Here is a 19,799-nt window from a genome sequence, read left to right as displayed (position 1 = left end):
GTGTAGCAATCGGAAATTTTTATTTTTCCACGTCGAACGAATCTCGTACCGGGATGGGGGCACGACCAAAGTCTGCAGCGGCCACGTCGGTCCCCCATGCGCGTACGCGTCCCTACCAACCTGCCGCGTGGACCCCGGCGGTGTCCCCGACGTCACTTGGAGCCCCGGTCGCGAACGATGCCTCGGTGACTGGTGGTTCAAGAGGTGAGAGACCACACGTCTGATCCTGGAGGGGATAACAGGGACCCCGCCCGATGGTCGGCTATAAAATGCCGCCACGGGGATCGGGCCCAACCAGTCGTAATCGATACAAGAAGCTCCATTTTTCTACTCCTCTCTTGACTTCATCCCTCCCATCGCGAAGGAGGATCTCCCCTCGTGAATCCGTCTGTCGCCCGGCTCGAGATCATGAAGATCGTCTTCGCCCTGTTGTGCGTCGCGGTGGCCTTCGTTGCCGCCCAGGATGCCCAGGTGCAGGAGCGGCCGAAAACCTTCCGGAGGCTGATACCCGCCGACGTTCTCCGCGGTGAGTTAGCCCGAGCCAACCCTTTCCAGGGTAGAATCTTACTTCGCGGCAAACTCGCGGCCTGAAAGACTGTCGTTGTTTCCTTTTAGATAATTTTGTTGTAAGAATTTATATTTCTACTCCTACTTATATTTCTACTTTTAAAAATTGCCGAATTTTACTTTACTCTTTTTTTACTTAAAACTTTTTACTTTATACTGTTCACTTTTTACTTTATATTTATTTATTTTTTTTTATTTAAAAAGACCAGTTGGAAAAGTCTCAATTCAACGTTCGATTGTTGGCACACGATAATTATACGAGCATTGCTTAGCATTGCTAAAGATAGCTTCAAAAAGATATTTCATCACGAAAGAATATTTTTATCGCGATGCATCTCGTTGTTGAAGTAGCGATCTTTATCTTCATAACGCGATGCTAATATCGCTTGGTATTATCACGTAAGATAGAAGCAATTAAACAATATATCTGACAGCAGATGGGTATGTGTCAGCTATTAGCGTAATAGATTGTATGCTAATTTGTTGTTGCCGAAGAAAAGATATCGCCTTTAGAATGGCGTGATTTCGCACGGCGCTTCTCAGCTCGCGCGAAAAGATAAGAGACTGGTACATATTAATTATTTTTATCGATGCGGACTAATTTTAATTCTCCGAAATAATTTTTTCCGCACTCGCAAGACAAGTGTTTGCAAGTTGAATCTATCTTTTATCAAGCTCGTTAGTGCGTTTCAATCAAAGATAGTAAAAATGCGTATTGTAAAATGCTGAATTAATGTTCGCGTTCTGTCAGTCCATGTAACATATTTATATTTAAAAAAACGAGATTAATTTTTCTCAAAGATTCGCAAGTAGATTCGCCTGTACGCGAAAAATGAAGAAACGAGGCGTGAAACGTCGGCTGAGAATCACTGCGTTAGGTGTCTGGCCGAATTCAAAGAACTGTATGTGCATGACCGACAAATGGGACGATTGTCATTATTTTCAACCGGTGCTCGGGAGACACTCGGCTTTCTTACGATGCATTGTCACGCGTATTAAACAGCTGTCTCTGAATCCCGATGACATGCCACGTAGTGCTACGAATGCCATCCGTGACGGAAATAATAAGCGATGCGCATTCGAATCATCTTAAAAGAGTCGAATTCTTCTGTCAAAAAAGCTTGGAAATGTTCCATATACCTACTAATTCAAAAAACAAAAACCAAAAAAAAATAAATGTAGAATCAATTCCATTTTCATAATTGGTTTTAAATTGTTCACTCTAAAAAATAGAATTTTCAACTGTCATTTAAAACTTCATGCTATTTTTATCAATCTTGCTTATAGAAAATAACTAAATCCAAGATCCGCTCTCGATTCTACGTGAACCGAAAATTTTTATTATCCGCAATCGCGAAAGGTATATTACGATTCGCTGGAGTTCCCGTGAATTATTCCGAGACAGAGATAAAAATCCCATCTCCTCGCCCACGCCTCACAATTCTTCGCTTCCGTTCTCGTGTCGGCCTTGATTAACACTTTTTTCTCGCTCAATTATCGCGTCTCGGCATTTTATCCCAAGTAATTATCCATGCGTGAATCGGCCATGATATAAAACGTAACTGCCGGACGTCTTTTTGCGTCGGCTCGCCCATTATCTCGTAACGCGGGCGCGGTCCCTGCGAATCCCCGATTCGCGCAAGGACACGTATGATGTATCGCGGCACGAGATCCCACAGACGGATTGTCGACAGAATAGCTCTGCTCGTCAAGATCACGAGACCGCGTGAAAGTTTCATGCTGTAACCATCACCTGTTACAATCCCCTTATAATCTCTCCCCACCCTTTTCCGTTCCTTCTCCCCCTTTCCCGATATCACTTTCTTCTTTATACGGTCCGCGGGGTGCAGTGATGCATTTTCTCTTTCTCTCGATAAGTTAAGGAGACCGTTGCGAAATCTGTCGCTTTAGCTTCTTGAAAAACGATGCGTGTAAAAAAAAGGAGGTAGTTCAACGAGACAAATGCAAATGATAATATGCCACTAATTGTAGGTATTAAGATCTACGGGACGCGTGTATTTAACTCAGATTTATCCTGACGATTATATGCTATACGTTTAAGAAAATAGATAAAATTCTCGCCAATTAAGACGCGATTAATTAAGGAACGATGCACTATGTACAAGCGGCAGTTTTTTTTTACCATTCGACGCGAATCGCAAGATTACTCCAATAAGACCGCGAGCGATAGTTTGAAGGAGATCAGTTTAAGTGCCTTCCAGAGAGAAAATCCTTGATATTCGCGTAGAGGCTATTAGACTAATTCCCGGTCTTTAATTACCCGTGGCCGTGTTCTTTCTTATTTGTCCGCGCAGACCTGGATTTCCATGAGTAATCGAATTAGTCACGGAGAGGGACAAGGGGAGAGGAATTACGGGCGACCTCGTTGCTCGAATTGTAGCGAAGGCGGTAGGATCGCCATCACGGGTGTGGAAACTCACGGAAAGGATAGAATTATTTGCTCGCCGTCCTGGAAGGTCGCAGATATCGCGCGAGGCGAAGGCCTCGGAATAGTACGCAACGAGCTCGCGGAAACGCGTCTCGATAAACAATACCTAGTATTTTTACACATAAGTACAGCAGAACGATCGCCTTTTAATTTCTTCGACCTTTTCTAGCACAAAAGAAAAAGAAATAAGAAAATAGATCTTTTCGTACACGTTTTAAGATATATCAACTCCGATGCTATTGTCCGATCGAAAAGAATGTATATGAAATTACGGTGAGGTCGCATGAAAGTATCCTCGCTGTTTGAAAGCGAGAAACGCACCCAGGAAAGTGGTATCCCGAGCAAAAATGACGACTGGCGACTGATGAAATGAAAGTGCGGGCGGGATCGAGCGCGGTAAAATCAGGGAAAGAGAAGCCTGCGTCGCGAGACTTTCGAGATTAGCGAGGCATCACACATCTGTATCACTGTATATCATAATAATATATTACTATATGCGATATACTGATATATCATTGTATGTATCGTGATAATAAATTGTAACTCCGTTCAACTTCTTTGCTTCCCGTTAGCTTCTCGAGGACCGAGTCGGTTTCGCTGTAGAAAGACGCAAGATATTCTCGCGAACGAGACAAATATCAGCTATTCTATTTCGAAAAAGTGTCAGCGATACGTTATCGCGGTTATCAGCGCTTCGAACAATGCACAGAGTCCCGAGAACTGTTTGCTTTCTTGCAATCTAAGTGAAAGTCACTGATAAAATTTTTTATCTTTTAACCCTTTAAGGACGGGCCAATAAGCTATACAGTATTACTTTGAAGTTAAAAAAGACGAGGGTGGACGATTCATTTCCCGTTACTGAAAATTGACCACTAATCTTAGCCTCTTTTTTTGCGTCCTGTGCGATAAAGCTTGTTTAGAATATCCGTCTTTAAAGGATTATTAAAATATAGGTTTTCTTACGACTAACAATACTTTAGTAATTTATATTTAAGCGTCTTGTCGAGAAAATTAATTCCTCTCGCGGAAGAATTCATTTTCGCAAGACGCAGCTGAAGAAACAGCAATAACGTAATGTAATAAAGCATAACAGGAAAAACGTGTGAACGAATTAATGCTAAAAACATGACGTCTGCGATTCTTCCTTCGAAAATTTATAATAGTTACATTCTACTTTTCTAAATCTGGAGAGTTCTGCGTTTCTAATTGAATCGGCATGAAGATCGTATATAATCTCTGCGCCTGCTGTCGCTTTAACAAGTGTCCTTGTTTACTATTTTACGACGACCGGTGAAACGAGAAAACCGCAGCGGCATTAAGTCGGCATCGCGCCGTAAACGTCGTTCGCACGTCGCCGGCATTGAGAAAACTGTAACGAACACGTCATTGTTTAAGCCTCGCGAAACAACACGCTCGCTCAGACCGGATTAACACCGGCCAGACGTCCTGACGTTCGTGCAACAATGCGCGTAATCCTCTGTTCGATCTTATATCTATACGGATATCGCGCGTTGGATGTGAAATCGCGGCGAGGAATACCGGTCGACGTGACTCATAAATCCCAATACACGACGAAACACATTGTTAAATATTAAAAAATGAAATTTAAATCAATACCTTGAGTTAAATAACATTTTGTTATTTTTAACTGCCACGCGTGTCGCAATTTATTATTTTAACTCCATTTAATTAAAAATTAAATTAACATTGTTTCAGTTAAATTAACGACATATTGAGTAGGAGCAGTGGCGACCTATGTGAATGGTTAAAAATGACTGAAATTGAGTACAATTTGACACTGCAAATTTAACAAGTGCAGGTTTTTTTCAAACCGCATAATCACGCGGAAAATCGATAAATTATCTACCCGCAGATTCATCTTTCGCGTTTTTTTTTTTTTAATTTCTCCGGATTTGATTGAAGAACCGGATCGTCGATCCGGACTTTTTCGAAGATCCTGTCCTCGCCTCTCGACAAGTTTCCTCGCTCTCTCGGGTGAAACGATCGCGTCGTGAGTCATCGGTCTCGACAGGCCTCGAAGGGCTCTTACGTAATCGCCGAGTAAAATCAACGCGTCCGACGTCCGTCGTAACGACGCGCCCAACATTTGTCGTCGGGGCGTTGCGTAAAAGCGGCGCGCAACCGACCGGCCCGGTGTATGACAGTGAAAGTGTTTCTCCTTGAAGTTTCTAGCACGATCACCCGGCCGCCGGACACCGGGTTGTTTTCCCCGTTCGTAGATGCAACGTAGATGTATCGAGGCAACGTTCGTCGTCGTCGACGATTACAAATCGAATTAGCCCCGTAATGCCGTCATCCGTTGCACCCGTCGTATACGTCGTCGTCGTCATCGCGCGGCTCCGCGTCGAGGAAGTGAAATTCGCGACCGTCATTATTAGCGTTAGCGTGTTGCAGGTTGACGGACCGACTCGGAAATAGGATGCCGAACCCAGCGGGCATTGTTGCGTTCGTCGTCGTTTACAATGGGAATAATGATGCGAATGCCGACGTAAAGCGAAGCGTTCGCCGGTGCGAGAAGATTATTTTTAAACGTTCGGGCAATACTCCATTAAAACGAATATGAGATAATATGATAGATAAATTAAATAATTGTAAGATAATAAAGGATAAAATTCGTTCGCACTAATAAAAAGATTACAATGTATTGCGCGATGTATTGAAACGCAAAGATCTGTTACTGAAAAAGAATCAACCGCGCGGAATCGGTAACCGATCTGTCGTCGAAATAAATAGACAGATGTCTTTATTTCGCGTCTTTTGGAAAAGATTTATAATTCCAACCGAATACAATATATCATTTATCGATAACGTGTCTCAAGTTTAATAAAAGAAATGACAGTATCATTTTAAATTATATATAATTTTAATTAGCATAGATTCTTATATTTTCTATTACCACTCTTGTTTCTCATTGTTTTACTCCTAAAGAAATCCCGTAGCTTTCTTTCGCTCTATTCTTTTTCTTTATTTTAAGGAAATAATTTTCTTCATCCAACTTATTTTGAGGAAAAGATGTTTTTCATCTAATTGATTTCTTTTCCCTGTCACCGAAATAAATACTGATGTAAATTACGGACCGTCCTACGCGAAACACATTATCAAGTTCGACGGCCCCGATTTCACCGCGTGCATCGCGATGTGCAACGCGATATTAAAAATATTGCCTGCTCTTTCATTTGCCGGGATATAATTCAGGCTAGGATAATTAACGGGTAACATTGTATAGACATTAGCGTCGGTTTAGGTCCGGCGCGCATGGCGCGTTAAAAAATAATGACATTTTTGCGGAATTGCGCGTGACGAGGTAATGAGCGCGTTATTAAGGAAACATAATCACCACGTTATTTCGTTATTTCGACTTTGATGAGTCGCCGATTCGGGACGGATGGTCTTTTCCTCTCGTTTACTAACGGTGCGTCACCGATAAAAACCGTGCGAAAGAGATTTCGCGAATCCCTATACAAGTCGGCCAAAGTGGATTAAAATGTTAACGCGTCGTTCATCACCTTTCCAAGCTTGCACAAAGCAGTTATCGGCACAAAGATTCGTTATAACGTGCATTATTTCGATACATTATTTCATTTGCATATTAACAAATTAAATTACGTCCGATAATAATTTGTTAAATGATTTATACAGTTGTATATATGAATTATCACATCCTGAAATAATTCGTTATATGATTTGTATAACCGTATTTTCTAAAAACGAAAGAGAAACGAATTAAACACAAAGCTTTCTTTTCGGCTCTTTTATCGTCGAGGTTTCATGCAACTCGTCGTTCTAACGAGAGGGAATTTCCACATTACAGACTTCCCGGGCATGTGCTTCGCGTCGACCAAATGCGCGACCATCGAGCCGACCAAGTCGTGGGAGCTGGCGCCGTTCTGCGGCCGTTCGACCTGCGTGCCCGCCGACGACAACTCCGGCCGTCTGTTCGAGCTAGTGGAGGACTGCGGCCCGCTGCCCAAGGCCAACCCCAAGTGCAAGCTCTCCGACAAGACTAACAAGACCGCGAGCTTCCCCGACTGCTGTCCGATCTTCGAGTGCGAGGACGGTGCCAAGCTCGAGTATCCGGACATCCCGACTCTGCCGCCGCCGAGCGAGGCCGACGTGGCGGCCGCGAAGCCGCAGCCGGAGGCGCCGAAGCCCTAAAGCACCCGAAAAACAAAGCAGCGAAAGGCCACCTTATCCCCAAAGGGGAGGTGAAGGTTGCGGTGTAGCCTCCTCGACGAGATCGATCGTGCCCGGTTGCGTTCCAATGGACGTCAGAAAAATCATCGAGCCTAGCGCAACGCGAAGCAAAGACGCGTACGATCGCACGAAGTAACTTTATTTTGTATTTATTTTACTTTGGTATCCGAATACCAAGATCCGCTTCGATTAGTCACGCTATTTCACGGTATTTCTTCTCGGGGAAAGGATAAATTGTCGTGTAACAGTCAAACGACGTCGCCGTACGTTGCGCTAGGTATACATCAAGATCTCCTCGTATCCGGCTCGGATTGTTCGACAGGATTGCGCAACGATTTCTGCCGATCGCGACGAGGCCATACCGCGGTACCGCTCACCCGCCTAACTTACGTGATCCGATCCCATACACGATCTAGATTAAGCTAATTGTATATAAATTCAGGCGGCGCCTTTGCAAACCACAAGCACGACGAAAGCTTCTCCAATGCACTCGTTCTGCCTCCCTCCCTGTCTCTTCCTATTTGTAATCTTCTCGTAATCCACTCCGCGACCCTCTCATTAGCGTCTTCTATGTACTTTAGCTGCTCAATCCCCGAATGTATGGTTTACTTACGAAAATCTAGAGAAAAGAAACGGGCATCGCAAAATTTAGCAGAAGACAGGAAATGCAATGAATGTCTTACAAAGAATGGTAAATGTGCTAAGAAGTTAAGTCGATATTTCGGCGTATACATTGTTTCGTGATTACCCTATATTATATTTCGCACAGGAGCGTACGAAAGGTTTAGACACTTTTCGACGATATATCTTTTAACGATAATTGGTAATGGCGCACTTTTCTAGTTAAGTTTTCGACTTAAGCTCTTTCTCAGCATATGACAAATACCCTGTAGCAGAGTCCGGCAGTATGTATCGCAGCAAATACGTGTGATTGTAATTATATGTGATTAAATTAATATACTTATTTAATTCAATGCGCGTCGCATTTATCTGCCTCGCCCGTTCCGTTCCTTTGCCTCTTAGAATTAAGTTCTAGAATTAATTAGAATTAAAAGTCGCGTAAAAAATTCAGTCAATGTCGATAAATTGTACAATTTGACTTTGATCGCGATTCCAACCAAAACGTAAAAAAATTTAATTTTCTTAATTACAGCTGTTGATGGATAATGTTATTTTTTATTTAAAATATCGCAAGAAATGCTAGATATTAATATTACGAGAGTATGACGACTAACGACTAAAGAAGTAGGCAGTCAACCTCGCCTACAAAGTATTTCTGAAATAATGAGGCAATCGAATATTGATTTATACGTGCATATTGAAGGCCAAGTTAGAAGAATAAATAATTATTCAGGGCAAAAAACCATTAGTTGCAGAAGTTTTTAAATTATACGTTATATATCATATTTAATATATATATATGGAGGGGTAAAACCCATAGTGATATAAGTCAATATTTTAAAAAATTCTCTTCCATATATTAAATTATATATAAATTAATTATACTGCAGTTTTAATCATATTAAAATAAATTATATTTTAAAATTATATCAACATTATATCACGCAAGGGAATAAATAAAAAAATAAAGCCCTGTCTTCCAATTGCAAAGTTCGATTTCACTCTAATTAAAAAGAAACGCATTAAAGTAAGACATCCGGGTGATTAAAAATTGCACGGTCCATCGTTTTAACTTCAAATTCTTATTTTCGCCTTGCGAATCTACGAATGATGTTCACTGTTCGTTCGCCATTTCTTCTACGAGTTTTTTCCTCCTCTCTTTCTTTTTATGCAACTCAATTAAGAAAATGCAAGTGACGGACGACGTAAAAATAGACGCGAGAAGATTTTCAATCCAAATAGACCGCGAAACCTACTCTCACCCGGCTGTCATCTACTCTATCCGCCTCTCTCATTTCGAATTCTCTGATCAAAGAAGATAAGATGTTGCGATACCGATTCGTCGCGGCGGCTCGTACGAGAAATTTCTGCGAGTCTACTAATTAAATGCCGATTTCGTAACTCGCGGTTAAGTTTAGCTGCAACGAAATCAGATGCCGCCAGACTGATTATTAAATTCGCATGGGACGTCGATAAGGCTACGAAACGCCTCTCCGTCTCTGTAACTTTCCGTCCGACTGTCTTCGGCAATATATTGAGTAACATTAATTAGCATCACAGCTTCGTCCTACACTGTCGCTCGCACGCTCGTGTCTTCGCGTAATTATAATTGAGACTCATATATTAAGCGACAGCTTAAATCCCCACTTTTCAGACGTGTACGATATCTCTAAGGATTCCTGCAAAATTTCGGGCGAGAAGTTAGTAAACAAATAATGCGTCTGTAATCCTAAGCAGAATCCCTAAGAAATCACGATGACGTCAAAGTGACGTTGAAGTGGCGTTAGAGCGACTTTTAATAATATTATTTGAAACCATTTCGACACCACATTGACGTCGACGTGACTTTTTGTCTCGTCTGGAGATTCTACGATCCGTCCTTGTTCTCGAGAATTCGATTGCCAAATAGCAATATTTCCGAGACATCCTGCTTGATATTCGCGACACTTCGTAACCTGAATCACTAACTTAACTCACGATTAATTTCTTTGTGGAATCATAAAATTCTACAATATATGTATATGTATATTCTATATAGACTTTTTTCCTCTACGTTCCTCGTAAGTTATGCCAAGGATAGTGATTAAACGCAGATTTTATTCTACGGCCTGCAAAATGTCAACGCGATCAGCAACAGATTTATATTCGCTATATGCATATTTATGCGGACTGCAATTCATATGGAGAAATCGATTTGCTTTTAACTTTAATCATCAATGCGAAAAAAACATCCTTTCTCGCGAGAAAATAAATTGCTTTTCATAAAAATTTAAAATATATAATGACCAATAGGATCAATATATTTTTTTAGGGTATTGGAAAGAAAGATCCAATACATTTATGATCAGCTTTTGTAATTAACGCTCGCTTGTATATAATTACTCTTTTACAGAAAAAGTTGAGTTGTTTAAAAAAATAATAAAAAAAGGTAAAAAAGTTGGAGTTAATTATATTAAAATTATTCATTGTTAAGAAGTATTTAATTATACATTATATGTATATTATTACATATGTAAGATATTATTACACTAAAATTTGAAATAAAATGTATTAAAATTCATATTAAAATTATATCAAGCAAGGGAATAAATAAAAAAATTAAGTGCTTCTAATTGCAAATTTCAATTTTACTCTAATTTTAGAGAAACTGAATCAACTTATCGAATCTCTCTTTCTCTCTTGTTCAATTAGTGCGATTCTAGTTTAACATGATAATAATACATACATTTCAGAGTATTCATTATTCCGTTTTTCCAACTGTAATAAATGCATGACGAAGGATTATTTTTCTGCATCCTTTTCCTTCGCGCGAGATGCAGATTTCATAAATCTGAAGAAGCGCATCGATCACCCTGGATCACCAAGCAGGATAAACGAGGAGTAGCAGAAGTGGTGTGTTGGAGTGGCTTTTAACACTGCGCAGACACTATATGTTTTTGGAGCACTCACCCGGATACCCTGGGACTTTCAAGTCCAAAGGACTTTTGAAAGCGTTTCTGTGTTACAAAAAATCTATGAAAATTTATGTATCATCTTTAAGGTTTCATAAAGTTATTTCTGTAATACTTACATAAACCGAAAACTGTTGCAATTTTTTTTAATGTTGAAACGCCAGGAGGAAACTGTAAATAACGAAAAATCGTCTTAAAAGGCCCCCGGTGTCCGAGCAGCGTTAAGTTGCGATCCGATTCGTGCTCACATCGCTGAAAGCATATCGCTCTATCTTCGTTCGATATTCGAAGTGCAACGAAGACAGAATGATGTGCTTACAACCGTGAGCCTGTGAGCGTGAATCGGACAGCAGCCTTTTGGACGCCATTTTGGCATCGTCGTGTCTCTCTTGTTCCCGAATAACGAAGCGAAGCGACCCGCCGCGAAGCGAGCTGCAAAATTCAAATCGCATCTCGTGGGACATATCGATACATCGATACATCGATACATCGATACGCTCTACGATCGACCCTCTCGCCGTGCGAGCGGAGCGGTGCGAGCGAACGCACGCCACCGAGACACCGCGGTCCGCGAGTAAATGCACTCGATTGCACTCGGTCGATAAGGGAGGCGAGGCGAACAGGTGACGACATCGTTGTCATACTCTCGTGATTTCATAACACGCCATTTTCTTTGTGCGAAGCGCTGGAGCGCGGAGGTGTTTTCACAGGCCGTGTTCCCTGACGAGTGTTCCCCCAGGTAAAGAACGTTCGCGCGACGTCCCGACGCGTTCCCGTTCCCCCGTCCCACGGAGGGGGGACTCCGCGTCGCCCGCGGGAGACGCGGTCGACGTGTGGATCGCGCGTCCGCCCCGTTTTCCTCCGCGTAATACGCGCCGTGCCCCGCGAGTTAACCGAGAGCAGCTCCGGACCCAGCTGCCCCGCGGGTGACAGCTTTCGTCGGGAGACGCGCAGTCGAACGAATTCCGCTCTCGCGTCGCGACGCTCATCTCCCGCGTCCGTCCCCGTCCGCGCTCTCGTTACGTTATCGTTATCGTTGCATCTCCGAATTTATTTCCGGAAGTGATCGTTCGACGGTGACCGCCGAATACCTCGCGCGGTCTCGGGAGGAAAGTTCCTCTCTCTTTCTCTCTCTCTGTCTCTCGTTCGCTCGCTCGTTCGCTCTTTCTCTCGCTGTTTTTTTTTCTCGGCGAGTGCGTCGTACGTACGTCATTGCTACTGATCTCCTCGTCAACGCTGTTAGATGATTCATGTGATCGATCATTCCTCCCGGACGCTCGGCGTTCTGATAATCGTGCGGTAGTTGTGGTTTTCTTTTTTTTTATTCGGCGCATTTGACAGATTGTGTAAATAGCGGGAAGGGTCACGGGGTAGGGTAATGTCAGAGGCTGGAGCTCGGTATTTACGATTCGAGAAGGCACCTGGTGCTCCGCCTTCGATAGCCGAGATTTTTTGGCCTCGCGTAGCACGATGAAACTTTTTGAGAAATTATAATTATTTTAGCATCGATGCAGCAACGATTTTTAACTTGTTAGCTCTTAAATATTATTAAATTGCAGCTGATCAATTTTTGGAGATACAGCTTGTAGATTGTAGAATATTATTTTTGGATTTTAGTTTTGCTTACAAAGACTAAAAAAAATGTAAGAATGTAATACAATTTTTATTATATATTTGTATGAAAATAGAGTAAACATTTGAATTATATATCTCGCCCGCTGACATTTATTATATGTATGCTTAAATTTTTATTTGGGGTATTAAATATTTTAACCCCTATTATAAAAATTTGGATAGAAAGATTTATATTAATGTGAATTTATTTGAAGACACTAAAATTCTTTCCTGCGTGTTCTTTGGTCATGAATCATCTATCAGTCTGATATTAAAGAAGAATCATATTACACAAATATATATATATATATATATATATATATATATATATGCTTGATGATAAGGAATTCTGTATTAGTCACAGCAGCTTTTATTTTTAAATTGTACAACGATCTTTGCTCTGAGCATTTATTCGTGCGTGAATTAACTTTTAACGTTGCTTTGTATCTTTCCAGCGAAGAATGGCGTCCCGCAAGAAAGTGTTGCTGAAAGTCATTATCCTCGGGGATTCAGGAGTCGGGAAGACATCTCTGATGAACCAGTACGTCAATAAGAAGTTTAGTAATCAATACAAAGCGACAATAGGGGCGGATTTTTTGACCAAGGAAGTGATGGTGGAGGATAGAATAGTCACCATGCAGGTAATCCTCGCGTCTAATTTAGTTATTTTAACTTGTTGCCGATACCTTGTATTTCTAATAAGGTTCCTTCTTGTCTTAGATTTGGGATACCGCCGGGCAGGAGAGGTTTCAATCGTTAGGAGTGGCTTTTTACAGAGGCGCGGACTGTTGCGTCCTGGTATTCGATGTATCCGCTCCGACTAGCTTCAAATCCCTAGATTCATGGAGAGATGAATTTTTAATTCAAGCGTCGCCTCGAGATCCAGACAACTTTCCGTTTGTCGTGCTCGGGAACAAAGTAGATCTTGAATCAAGAGCGGTGAGTAAAATAATTTTAAAATCTTGAAAATAATTTAATTTTTTATTTAGTTTCATATAGTTATAATAAACTAAATATTAAAATTATATTAAAGATGTGTTAATGTAGTATCAAAGATTAGTTATGACTTGTTTTTTCGACATTTATATATAATTCACATTTAATGTTCTTTCTGTGTCTTGTGCTTTAGGTCTCCAGCAAGAGAGCACAACAGTGGTGTCAATCAAAGAACAATATTCCATATTTTGAAACTAGTGCAAAAGAGGCTATTAATGTCGAGCAAGCTTTCCAAACGATAGCTAAAAACGCTTTAGCTCAAGAAAGTGAAGTGAGTATATTAGTAGGCGCAATGGGGACATTTTTTCTGTTGATTTCTGCGTATTTCAACTTTATATCTTTGTAAATTCTAGGTCGAACTTTACAATGAATTCCCGGATCAAATCAAATTGACCAACGACCAAAGAAGCAACGGTAGAGGTGATTCATGTGCTTGCTAGGTCTTGGAACAGTGGTAATATCTCGAATGACTAATAAAGAATGCACAGGTCAGATACATTCACGTCACCTGCGCGTAAAGGACGCGGAGAATTTATATTGCGATGAGCTTTATGTGTGCAGGAAGTCACGAAATTTCTTTCTTTATCTCAACGTGTTATACAATCTTCCTCTGTGTCCGTGAAACAAAAAGAAAATGTCTCAATATTTTCGAAATAATTTTGTTCAAACAGTCGCGTTAGAGTGCACGGTAAAGAGAAAAGAAGTAACGAGTTAAATCCATACGTAAAGGAACGTGTACAAACTATCTCGATATACATACATATAATATCTATATATAATTGTTTTTATAAACGTGCGTATGGGAGTAAGATATATATCCGACTTCCTGACCTGGAATATCGCAATTTTGAATTATCTACTCCCGCTGGACTTGACTTGTCACATATAGGTCCTCTATCTCTATGTTATTCTTTAAGTCAAGGATTCGCATCTCGTTTTTAAGTATTGTAATATTGCTCTCTTATCGGGTATATGGCGAAACATAGTCTATCTTTTTCTCTTATTTTCTTTTTATCTCGAGTCTTGATAGTTTGTTGTCGATTAATTTTCACCGGAACAATAATAGCTCGAGATTTTCGAACGATATGTAGGAGTCGTTGTTGCACCAGAGAGGATAATATATGGGTCGGGAACACAGTTAGCGGTACACTGTTAGTAAATTATAATAAAAGAACTTGCTCATAATTTGTTAAGTACAATTGCATTTACAGAGGAGCTCTTAGTGCATATAGCTTATTATACCTTAGACAGAACCGAATACTTGCTGTCAGTAAAAATGGTTCATATGAAATAGAACGAAAATAAGATAAAGTTACAATAAAGTTACTAAGATACTTTGTAGTATGTCTCGTAAGATGTTTTAACCAGTCTGAAATTCACGCGAATGGCACGGTGTAAACTCCTCAAATCTTTGTTTTCTATTCGGAAAAATTCTCAATTGTTATATATATACATATATATATATATTGAAATATAAAATTATATTATAAAAATTTTGGCTTGTTGCGCACGTATTATGATGCTAAACATGTTATTTTGTTCATATAATTATTTTTAACTTAGGGATGTTTGTATGGCCACCCCGATTAGGAAGAAAAAGAAGAGAATTCGTTGCAGACCTGACTTAGAACAAAAATTTCCCTTTTGTTGGATATGTTGTCTGTAATACATTTTGCAAAAGCTACTTTTCAAGTTTTCGAGCGCGCGCGTTTCAGCGAAGTCCCGAATTTTCCCCTCTGAAACGAGATTCCTCTTCTTGTACCGCGATGCACACCGATTTTTAAGATTTTTTACTGTACAGTAGGATCCCAAGTGCGCGGTAAGTTAATCGTCAATTGTATGGTCTACCGAACAGTTTTACGCAGACTATATTTTGTAAATAAGACAGCATATATAATCCACTTAGGAAAATTTAATGTTATAAAAATGAATCTTTATATCTTGATAGCCATATCAAATAAGTATGCGCTTGTAATATTTTAATTCTACTTATAGTCCTTATTAGAGCAGTAACTAAACCTAACGGCGTGTGATATTTATTTCGATGGAGGGAGCGAGCTTTTACATAGTTGGTGCGAGACACGAGGAGTATTTACATTAATGCTGTATTTCAGATTTTTGTAGTAAAGAAAAAAAAGAAAAGAAATGATTGTGCGCCCATTAAGATGTGTTTAAATGTTTTAAGATTCGATTTCCTAGGAAGATAGAGAGAGAGTGAGAGAGAGAGAGCAAGGTAAGCATGCTTTTCCCCAGTAGTAATGTAGCACGATAGTATTATGCATCGCGGTACCGGTAATTGCCACCCAAGTCGTTCCGTTAATCCTCGGTTGTTTGCCAGTCTCTGGATTTATAATTAGATTTGGCGAAACTTCGACTTCGTCAGGAGCTTCTAATGCACGATCCTTCCCTTCCCAAATTATGTTTGCTTATAACGATTATATGACCATCAGCGCGCAAATAAAATTACTTTCCGCGTGGGCGAAATCCTCTAATAATATAATTGACGTCTAAACTGATCCACTTAAAAGTCTTCATCACAAAGGAACAATCGAACTCAATTATCGATATCCGCTATTTCTGGGCCACCCTGTGTATATATAACATTCTAATAAAGTAAAAATTTAGCGTGTGAAATATATGCATGCGCAGGGTATCCCAAAAATCGCACACATCTACATTACTTGCCGAAGAATGATGATTAACTGTATCAATAGCTTTTGATTGCTAAACGATTAACACTTGAAGGGCTCCCGAAGGGGCTCGAGAGTTCTAGGGATGCAGATGAATAATAAAAATCTAACAGACTTCTAATATTTAAGGCGCAACTGTCAAGATGTTTGATATGTGTGAAGTGTAATAGATGTAAAAGGCGAAGTCCAATCGAGCTTTCATTACGGAAAAGTTGATTTTAAATTTGTCGAAGAATCAACAGAGAAGGTGCGCGATTTCTGAGACGCTCTGTATATATATGGCAGTGCGAGGTATTCGTGCTGTCAAGTGTGCTTTCATGGGTCTACGCATATATACGTATGCACGTGTATATAAGTGAAGATAATCATGACCATGGCGATTATAATTAATGATATGTATAATTCTATCGGAGTATGTTAATGATAAATATAATTATAAATAATACTATTGTTATTATTGCTGCCGCTATTGCTGTTACTGTTACTATTCCCACTACACTCTCGTTATCCCTAACAATCAATACGTTCACAGCGAAGATTAAAGTAATCAAATATAATTATTTGATGTAACCATAAATTTTTATTTTTAACATATCTGCAATACGTAGTTACGATCCGAAGCGAGACGCGTTTCGATTGCACAATGAATAGGAATACAATTTGATCTATAATTATATTATGTGATATTATTTACAGAGAAAAGATGCACACCGCTAAATAAGCTATTTCTTATAAAAAAAAAAAAATTATAATGTGGACTAATTTAAAACCGATCAATTGATGTCTATAGATTAATAATTAATGCTTTCAATTAAAGGTAAGGTACAAATTAGAAAAATAGAAAATTTAATTAGAGGCTCATATCGAATTAGTTTTTTCTTGTCGAAATTTAAAGCTTTCGAGGTGAATAACTAGAAAATAGTTGACAGTTCGGGATCTTCAGGGACCTCAGGTGCATTTCTTATGCAATTATCGGTATAATTAACGATATCCGTGCTGAAAGTGCGGATGTCAGCGGCGTTCGTTGTTATGCCACTCCTCACGTCTGCAATCATTTTCGTATACGTGACTCCCGCGGTGGCTGTCACTTTCTTGGCATAATTACTGACACTGTCCAGCGATGCTCTGCTCAGATCAATCTTCTCCACAACGCAGACTTGCATTTTAAGAAAGGTCGGAGAGTAACAGTTTGGCATGATGGCGTCCAAATCGATCAGCAATTTTTTCACCGCCTGGAAAAATATTTAATCAAAGTTAATATCCATGTCTGTTACAAATTGCAATAATCCTTCTGTCAACAACCATAATGTAATTATGTAGAAACTGAACGTGTCTATATCACGTATATTTCAGCAATCAAAAGTTATTAATACCGAGAGTGCAATTTTATAGTGCATTTTATAGTATCAGCATTTTCATAATCGTGATTACAATGAAAAAAAATGTTTCCATGATTCTAATAAATAAATTAATTTTAGCAAGTAATGAAGATTATTAATCATGAATTGAAAATGACAATTACCTCAATAATGATGGCCACGTTTGCTAATGGGTCTTTCATGGCCGAGTAGCCGTTTTCGATGCACGCCTCCAATTTAGCAATCGCATTTGTGTTTTTCGTCTCCAGATTATTCCTTGCGTAATCGTCACACTCGTCTACATTTTTACCCTCTTCTCTTCCCTTGTCGACAGATGACTAAAAAAGTAATAAATATATTTTATATATTATATGTATCTCTCTCACAATCCGTTTTAAAAACTGATACTGTGATGCTGACTTCGATTGTAATTATAATATTAAATACATTTCTCTTATATTATGATCGACTCGTGCACGTGTATTTGTCTTCTGCTTTATTTTTGAAATACGATAAATACTCACATCGACATTTTCGAATGCCTCCTCGATAGTATTGTGAATATCGAGCAAAGCGTCGATTTTCAGTTCGTTAAGTTCAATCTCCAGATTCTGCTTCGTTCGCCTCTCGAAACGTGATATATTGTTAAATGTAGCTTCGGTGACTGCTTTGCGTATCTTCACCAATCGCTCGAGATTGCGCGAGGGGTCTGTCACATTTTGTTCCAATGCCTTAGAAAAGATATATGAGCTTCGTTATTGAGATATATAAAAGTGATATAAAAATAGCAGTATCTCTGATGTGCGTTTTCTCAAAAGAAAAGAAGAAAAAAGTTCTACTTTAATTATAAGAATTACCTAATAAATAACGGATACAATTATAGATATTTTCAATCTTTGCAGACAAAATATCGGTGAAACTTTAGTCTAAAAGCGAAAGAATTATCGATTACATTCTTTTCCTAAGTATGTCTATTTTAGAACGATTAAATTAGATTTTTCTTCTTTAATTAAAAATAAATCGTTACGTTAAATATAATATTTGTAGGACTCACATGAATTGCGCACAGCAGTGCCAAGATACAAATAATGCTCCTCATTTTGCCGTTTCACTGATTGTGTTGAAGAAACGAGATTTTTTTCGCCGTTACTTTTATTCCATTTTTATATATAAGACAAGACAGCTTATGATAACGAATGATAACGATATTACTCAACTATATCCACTATATCCATTAAAGTAAAGATTTGATCTGAATGATGTGTAAATGTTATCGAACACGTTTGTTATTATCGCTAAGTGTGTTTCAACATTGCTTCACATCATCATCACTTGTTTGTAACAGGAAAATGCACTTTCGAAGGAATTTTAGAGTCGAGTAATATTCTGGATTTGTTCGACGTTTTTGTCCCTGAAAAAAAATCAATACATAAGATCTCAGGAAGGAAACCACTTGCGAAGAGAAGAACCATGTTAGTTTATCACATACATACTACGATTATTGTGATTATCAGAATGATAAGAAACCAGAAATCTCTATAGTCTAGAAAATATATGGACTTAGAGTATATAAGAGTCCACATATCATATTAAGATATGTTATGATCATTAAAATGTTTGTCATCTATAGATTAATAAATTAATATTTGTTTTCCTAAAACTAAAGAAAAATTACTAAAAAGGACTTTAGCTAAATATTAAGTTAATCACGCACTTCTACTCTGTTCCCGCAGACTGAACACAGGTGGACAACGAAAATGATCTGCCTAGAAAAGACTAATCTAACGCGGCACTGTTCTCCACTGCGAGAATAGATCCATTTTTTATTAATCGCGTACATACGAATAAATCTGTCATTTTTTGTACACAGTAAAATGAAATAATCGCGTGGACTTTTTGTTATAACAATCAACTATCTTTTATCTATGTCGTTATAGGCGAAGAAAATTGCATAAGATGATTGCACATGTAATTCGCATAAAGGTCTGTCAATGTGATATAAACGGATTGTACGTGCACTTAGAACGCATATTTTTCGTGTGCCATTTTAGAATTTCTAAAGGCTTGCTTATGCGTCTATGGAAATATTCTCACTTTTATAATCTATAGAGTAGACATGTGGCATTGATCCTGGAGAAACTCTTACAATTTAAATATAATCTTGCATCTGAAAAATCAAACAGTTTACTTCAACGGCAAGTTTAAAAGAGAAAAACCATTATTCATCATTAAAATAATTTAATTCATAATAAAGTTTTCATTAACGAGTTAAAATCGGCAGTACATTGAAACCGAGTACAGAATGAAAATCGATACATATCGAACGCGCGTTGAGATC

The 19,799-nt window shown here is 39.0% G+C and overlaps 3 protein-coding genes across 3 annotated transcripts; 2 read left to right on the top strand and 1 right to left on the bottom strand.

Moving 5' to 3' along the window:
• The first annotated feature begins 280 nt into the window (after positions 1 to 280).
• On the top strand, positions 281 to 8,205 carry LOC112462525. Its single transcript, XM_025028348.1, has 2 exons — positions 281 to 526; positions 6,849 to 8,205. Exons 1-2 carry the CDS (start codon positions 409 to 411, stop codon positions 7,190 to 7,192), a joined length of 462 nt encoding a protein of 153 aa, XP_024884116.1. The 5' UTR covers positions 281 to 408; the 3' UTR covers positions 7,193 to 8,205.
• Positions 8,206 to 11,411: 3,206 nt separating this feature from the next.
• On the top strand, positions 11,412 to 16,548 carry LOC112462520 (ras-related protein rab7). The gene is made up of 5 exons (XM_025028339.1): positions 11,412 to 11,542; positions 12,873 to 13,058; positions 13,138 to 13,356; positions 13,547 to 13,684; positions 13,767 to 16,548. The coding sequence occupies exons 2-5, from the start codon at positions 12,879 to 12,881 to the stop codon at positions 13,851 to 13,853; spliced, it is 624 nt and encodes a 207-aa protein (XP_024884107.1). The 5' UTR covers positions 11,412 to 11,542; positions 12,873 to 12,878; the 3' UTR covers positions 13,854 to 16,548.
• A 112-nt stretch (positions 16,549 to 16,660) lies between these two features.
• LOC112462519 lies at positions 16,661 to 19,642 on the bottom strand. The gene is made up of 5 exons (XM_025028338.1): positions 19,556 to 19,642; positions 18,516 to 18,872; positions 17,986 to 18,192; positions 17,626 to 17,799; positions 16,661 to 17,335 (listed from the first exon to the last, which is right to left on the bottom strand). The coding sequence occupies exons 2-5, from the start codon at positions 18,558 to 18,560 to the stop codon at positions 17,015 to 17,017; spliced, it is 747 nt and encodes a 248-aa protein (XP_024884106.1). The 5' UTR covers positions 18,561 to 18,872; positions 19,556 to 19,642; the 3' UTR covers positions 16,661 to 17,014.
• Positions 19,643 to 19,799: the final 157 nt, after the last annotated feature.

Source organism: Temnothorax curvispinosus, unplaced genomic scaffold (genome assembly GCF_003070985.1).
Source record: "Temnothorax curvispinosus isolate PA1 unplaced genomic scaffold, ASM307098v1 QBEX01012496.1, whole genome shotgun sequence".
Classification (NCBI taxonomy): domain Eukaryota; kingdom Metazoa; phylum Arthropoda; class Insecta; order Hymenoptera; family Formicidae; genus Temnothorax; species Temnothorax curvispinosus.
The sequence above is the reverse complement of the archived record's forward strand: the minus strand, read 5'-3'. Positions and strand labels throughout refer to the sequence as shown.

Coding starts and splice junctions, on each gene's coding strand:
- LOC112462525 (XM_025028348.1), top strand. CDS start 409: ATGAAGATCGTCTTCGCCCTGTTGTGCGTCGCGGTGGCCTTCGTTGCC. Junction 527..6,848: donor ACCCGCCGACGTTCTCCGCG/GTGAGTTAGCCC, acceptor TCCACATTACAG/ACTTCCCGGGCATGTGCTTC.
- LOC112462520 (XM_025028339.1), top strand. CDS start 12,879: ATGGCGTCCCGCAAGAAAGTGTTGCTGAAAGTCATTATCCTCGGGGAT. Junction 13,357..13,546: donor TAGATCTTGAATCAAGAGCG/GTGAGTAAAATA, acceptor CTTGTGCTTTAG/GTCTCCAGCAAGAGAGCACA. Junction 13,685..13,766: donor CTTTAGCTCAAGAAAGTGAA/GTGAGTATATTA, acceptor TGTAAATTCTAG/GTCGAACTTTACAATGAATT.
- LOC112462519 (XM_025028338.1), bottom strand. CDS start 18,560: ATGAGGAGCATTATTTGTATCTTGGCACTGCTGTGCGCAATTCAT. Junction 17,800..17,985: donor AGGCATTCGAAAATGTCGAT/GTGAGTATTTAT, acceptor TTACTTTTTTAG/TCATCTGTCGACAAGGGAAG. Junction 17,336..17,625: donor ACGTGGCCATCATTATTGAG/GTAATTGTCATT, acceptor ATATTTTTCCAG/GCGGTGAAAAAATTGCTGAT.